Source organism: Orycteropus afer, unplaced genomic scaffold (assembly GCF_000298275.1).
Source record: "Orycteropus afer afer isolate SDZICR_OR568_19922 unplaced genomic scaffold, OryAfe1.0 scaffold00045, whole genome shotgun sequence".
In the NCBI taxonomy this organism is placed as follows: domain Eukaryota; kingdom Metazoa; phylum Chordata; class Mammalia; order Tubulidentata; family Orycteropodidae; genus Orycteropus; species Orycteropus afer.
The window spans coordinates 3,890,025-3,895,656 of NW_006921632.1; the positions used below are offsets into that span (position 1 = coordinate 3,890,025).

Here is a 5,632-nt window from a genome sequence, read left to right on the forward strand (position 1 = left end):
AAAAGCAAAGGAACAAATGAAGATATGACAGGGTGATGGTATTTGCAACCATTTGAAAGAAAAAACTATCATATGGCTATTTCACTTCAATAGTGCAGAATTCAAGAAAATAGTTCATTATCAACAGAATTTACAACCAAAATCATAAATCTAGGTATAGAAAATACATTCTCCACAATTTTTATTCTTAATAATTGAATCAAATACAAGGTCCTGCAGCAACATCAGGAAGAGTATATTGTCTTTTGGAGAAGATGTTCAGGTAATATGGACTGGGTTATGAGAAGGGAATATGGATGTGTTGATGGCTGAACAGTTTAAGTGTAGGAACTGAAAGTTCCCCTTGGCTATTTGGGATTATTGGGTACTAGGTAGCAAAGGAATGGCAAGGGCCAGGAAATAGATTTGGCTATAATGGTAAATCATACCAAAAAAAAATAAAATAAAATAAATAAAAATAAATAAAGAAACCTCACTGCCGCCGAATGATCCCTCCTTGAATTACCGAGGCAGAATCTCTACGGAAGTAGATTGCCCAGTCTTCCTTCAGAGGAATGGCTGGTGGGGTTAAACTGTCAGCCTTCTGATTCACAGTCAAATGCCTTAGGCACTACCTTACCAGAGCTCCCGATAAATCACACAGGGGACAAAAATGTCTAATTCTAGCACAACAGATCACAGCTGGAGCTGATAGTTAAAATTCAGTGTTCAAACAGGCAGAGTATTTTATAAACCAGACTGAAAAGTTTGGCCAAAACCACAGGCAAGGGACAAGGAAAAGTCCACTTGGACTTTTCCAAGTCTATTTGGATACCTAGAAGAGTCTCAGGATGAAGGTGAGCGGGTGAATGCAAATATCCACACAACGGAGATATGCAGAACTAAAGGGTCCACTCCTCTATTTTAAGAAGTCTTCTTAGAATCTGCAAAGAAAAATTATTTGTTAAGAAACTCTTCCTTTGGGTTCCAAAGCAGCAGCTACTGGTGATTTCATAATAATTTAGGTGATCTGGCAAATTACTAAAATTCTAGGAGCACGGGTTCCTGAAATCCTACTTCTCCTTTCCCTCTTTCCTACCCTGATTAGGTGATTAGGCGAGCACTGGGATGCTACTTACTGAAAACCCGTCTTTCTTATTTGCCTATATGCCTGGCCCTTTACAAGGTGCACATCCATCCCAAAACGTGATTTCAGTACTGGGGTAGATGATCCATTATCTCTTTCTCTTGTCCTCTTTTGAGACTAGTTGAGCTTTACTTCTGAATGACATTAGCTTCAGTAACTTTAAGGTATTTAGTCATTTTAAAAAGAAGGCTTCACTGTGGTTCAGAATGCCAATGCCTTCAGTTGGGGAGGATGAAATGGAGAGCAACTACCTTTAGTAATTTTAAAATGACTTTATATGTACTTTCCAGTAAAAAAGCAACAGTAATAGTTGCACACACAGTTTTAACCCTGATAGGTGATTATCCTGCTTGAAGACTGATTATGTTTCTTTGAATACAATTACGATGTAAAACAATAATGAGGATAATAATAATAATTTACACAGAGCAATATTGTATAGACTTTTTAAAAGTACTTTGTATATGCTATCATACTTCATTATTATAATTATACTTTATTCAAAATTTGAGAATGGAAGCAAGACATTGTATTCATAGCAGCACATTGTCTACCCATGTTCTGGGATTCAGCCATTAAGAAATACCCATGTTTTATCAAATATGCCTTGCTATTTCTCAATCCTGATCCTTTGACTAGACTGGTACTTCAATCTGAATGTGCTTCCTTTCCTTGACTCCTTTGACTCATCGTACTGACACTTAAAATTTTTGTTCAACTACATGCCTAAGACACTTGACTGCTAACCAGAAGGCTGGCAGTTCAAACCCACTAGCCACTCCTCGGAATAAAGTTTGGGCAATCTACTTCTGTAGTGATATGGCCTCAGAAACCCAAGGAGGGGTCGCTATGAGTCGGGTCCAACTCAGTGGCACATAACAACAACAACAACAAAAAAAAACATTTGATGTGCTAACATTCCTGACTTGTTCTAACTCACACTTACAGCTGCCATTACAGTTAATCACACTTTGAGTTAGTTGCTTGTTTTTATTTTTGACTTCCTTGAACTATGATTTTTTTAATATGGTCATCATACATTATTCATCTTTTTGTTCTGAGTGACTGCTACAAAATCTGGCTGATGTTTTTTGGATGACTGTGATATCAAATGAGAATCAATGTAATGTGAAAATTGGATGGAGAACAGTAGATATTTCACTGCCATGCTTTTCTGTACCATTTTTAGGGAGAAAACTTTGTAAATGGCCTTGAGAAACCACAGTATCATCACTGAGTTCGTCCTCCTCGGGCTGTCTGCTGACCCCAAGATCCAGGCTCTGCTATTCGTGCTCTTCCTGGCTATTTACATCCTGACTGTGATGGGGAATGTGATGCTGCTGCTGGTCATCAGGGTTGATTCTCACCTCCACACACCCATGTACTTCTTCTTGAGTCACCTCTCTTTTATTGATCTCTGCTTCTCTTCAGTCACTGTGCCCAAGATGCTGGAGAACCTGCTGTCTCAGAAGAAAACCATTTCAGTAAAGGGCTGCCTGGCTCAGATATTCTTTGTGATTATCACTGGAGGGACTGAAGCCTGTCTTCTTGCAGCAATGGCCTATGACCGTTACACAGCCATTTGTCACCCTCTGCTTTATAACCAGGTGATGAGCAAACAGCGTTGTGTTCAGCTTGTGTGGGGCTCATGGAGTCTGGGCTTTCTGGACACACTCATCAATGTCCTTCTGGCAGTGAAAATGGACTTCTGTGATACCTATATCATCCCCCACTACAGCTGTGAGTTACCCTCTATCTTCCCTCTGTCTTGTTCTGATGTCTCCACCAACTTCCTTGTCATGCTCTGCTCCATTATCCCACATGGGCTTATAACTTCCCTTTCAATTTTTTTCTCCTATGTCTGCATCATCTCCACCATCCTTAGCATCAGCTCCACTTCTGGCAGAAGCAAGGCCTTCTCTACCTGCTCCTCCCACCTCACTGCGGTGATCTTTTTTTATGGGTCAGCTTTTCTCCGCTATCTCATGCCAGCCTCAGGCTCACCTCTGGAGTTGATCTTCTCTGTGCAGTATGGTGTGATCACTCCCATGCTGAATCCCCTCATCTACAGCCTGAAGAATAAGGAGGTAAAGGCAGTTGTGACAAGAAAGCTAAGAAAGTATTTATAATGTTTTCAGTGGCAAAATAAAGAGGATTATGGGGGATTCAGATAGATATACTTTTAGCAAGACATTAAGGAGCACATCCTGACTGATCATTAAATCAAATTTGGCAAAATAAGTCAGAAATACCTAAGGAAGAAACACAGACCTCTTATAGAGTGGATCATTCCTTTCAATCCCACTTAGAGGCAAAAGGATGGATTAAATATTCATTTCAAACCTTAAAATTTCATTATGAATATGTTCTCCAATAATACTCTTCTGTGTGCTTGTGTGTGTGTGTGTGTGTGTGTGTACTTTGGCCTTGTTATTAGGAGGGACTAGGGAGCTCTGGTGGCATAGTGCCTATGGCATTTGACTGTTTACCAGAAAGCTGGAGGTTCAAACCCACTAGTACTCCTCGGAAGGAAGGTTGGGCAATCTACTTCTGTAGTGATACCCCAAGGAGGGGTCACTATGAGTTGGATACAACTTGACGGCAGTGGGTTAGTCTCTGCAGAAGGACGTCATGCTTGGTAAAGTAGAGGGTCAAAAAAAGAGAGGAAGACCTTTAACAAGATGGATTGACAGAATGACTACCACAATAGTTTCAAGCACAGCATTGATTTTGAGAATGGCACAGGACTAGGTAGTGTTTTCTTCTGTTTACACAGGGGCCCTATGATTGGGATCTGACTTGACAGCACCTAACAACAATATTATAATATATAATCCAAAGTGTACTTATTTTCATAGTTCGCTGTTAACTTTTATTTCTTCAAATATTTGAGAATACATTTCAAGGCAGCATTTTCACTTTTTAAAATAACAATATATAATATTTATCAGTACAAAGAGGTTTTTTCTTATTTATAATTAGTGTGAGAATTAAAATTGTTGGATCAGTATGTTTAATGTTTGTTAAGCCTCTTGAGAAATGTAGGTGGCTTATTTTGCAAAACAATTTTTTTTATAACTTTATTGTGATTCCAGCAATGTGTATAAATCTTTTGTCTCCCCACCTGCTTTAGATATACTGCTTTCAAAACACAGATATGCTGATCAAATTTTTAGAAGAGATAAAAACACACAATTGACAAAAGGAGAAATAGAATTGTCCAGAAAATATACAAAAACTATTTACTCTAAACCCCCAAACCAAACCCTTGGCTGTCAGATTCCTATTTATAGTGACTCTATTGAACATAGTAGAACTGCCCCATAGGGTTTCCAAGACTACACATCTTGAGGGAAGCAGACTCCACATCTTTCTCCCATACAGCTGCTGGTGGGTTTGAATTGCCCAGGTTTTGATTAACAGCCAAGCACTTTAACCACAGCACAACCAGAGCTCCTTAGTGTTACAAAAAACAAAACTAAACTAAACAAAAACCCACTGCCATCGATTCATTCTGACTCAAAGCAACTGCCATTGGGTTCCCAAGGCTGTAAATTTTTGTGGAAATAGATTGCCTCATCTTGCTCCTGTGGAGAGTCTGGTGAGTTTGAACCACCGACCTATTGGTTAGAAGCCAACTGCCTTACCCACTGCACCACGAGAGATCCTTCTTAGTATTTCGTCTAGTGAATTTAAATGTAAGTTAAAATGTAGTATAATTTTGATCAATAAATTTTAAAGATTAAGTATACCAGTAATAGTTATTGTTGGTGAGAATCTAAAGAGAAAAATGTATTCATAAGGTTTAGGCAAAAGTGTAAACTGGTTGAACATTTCTGGATATTATGTGATACGGTGTAACGAGTTTTCACAAAGTTCATGTTCTCTACCCCAGAATTACTAGATTCAGAAAAATAATTAGATATTTCATTAAATTTCATGTACAAGACTATTTACAAGAGAATTAGTCATGATAGTAAGAAAAACTGTATTGTTTTAAAATGTTTACCAGTTTGCTTAAGTAGTTCGATTAAGACAAATGAAGGGAAGGTATGGGTGCAGAGAAGTGGGAAAAATTCTGTAATAGTGTGGGGAGCGCAGTTAATATCACAAAACAGAGTGTGTATGGATTGTTAAATGGAATTTACTCTGTAAAATTTCACCCACATCACAATAAATAAAACAAAAAAATCAGAGGTGAGTGCAAAGATTTATAGAAGAGTTTTTTACTTATAATGCTGAAAAAAAGAGAAAAACTCATATTATTGAATACTATAATCTATATTTAGAAAACACATTCAGAAAAGTATTTAACATGAGGAAAATATACATATTAAAAAATTAATTTAAAAAGGTGCAAAACTAAATTTGGATTTAATCTTCTGTTTATCAAATTTCAATGTGCATCTGAAATATCTGGGAATGATTGAATGCAAATCCAAATTCAATAAATTTGGCGTGGGGCCTAAGAATCTGTGTTTCTAGTAAGTTTCCAGGTAGTGTCAA

The 5,632-nt window shown here is 37.7% G+C and overlaps 1 protein-coding gene across 1 annotated transcript; it reads left to right on the plus strand.

The window, feature by feature from the left end:
* Positions 1–2,331: 2,331 nt before the first annotated feature.
* LOC103194479 (olfactory receptor 8S1-like) lies at positions 2,332–3,255 on the plus strand. Its single transcript, XM_007937879.1, has one exon. The coding sequence runs from the start codon at positions 2,332–2,334 to the stop codon at positions 3,253–3,255; it is 924 nt and encodes a 307-aa protein (XP_007936070.1).
* Positions 3,256–5,632: the final 2,377 nt, after the last annotated feature.

Excerpts from the sequence above, each read along its gene's own strand:
- LOC103194479 (XM_007937879.1), top strand. The coding sequence starts at position 2,332 with ATGGCCTTGAGAAACCACAGTATCATCACTGAGTTCGTCCTCCTCGGG.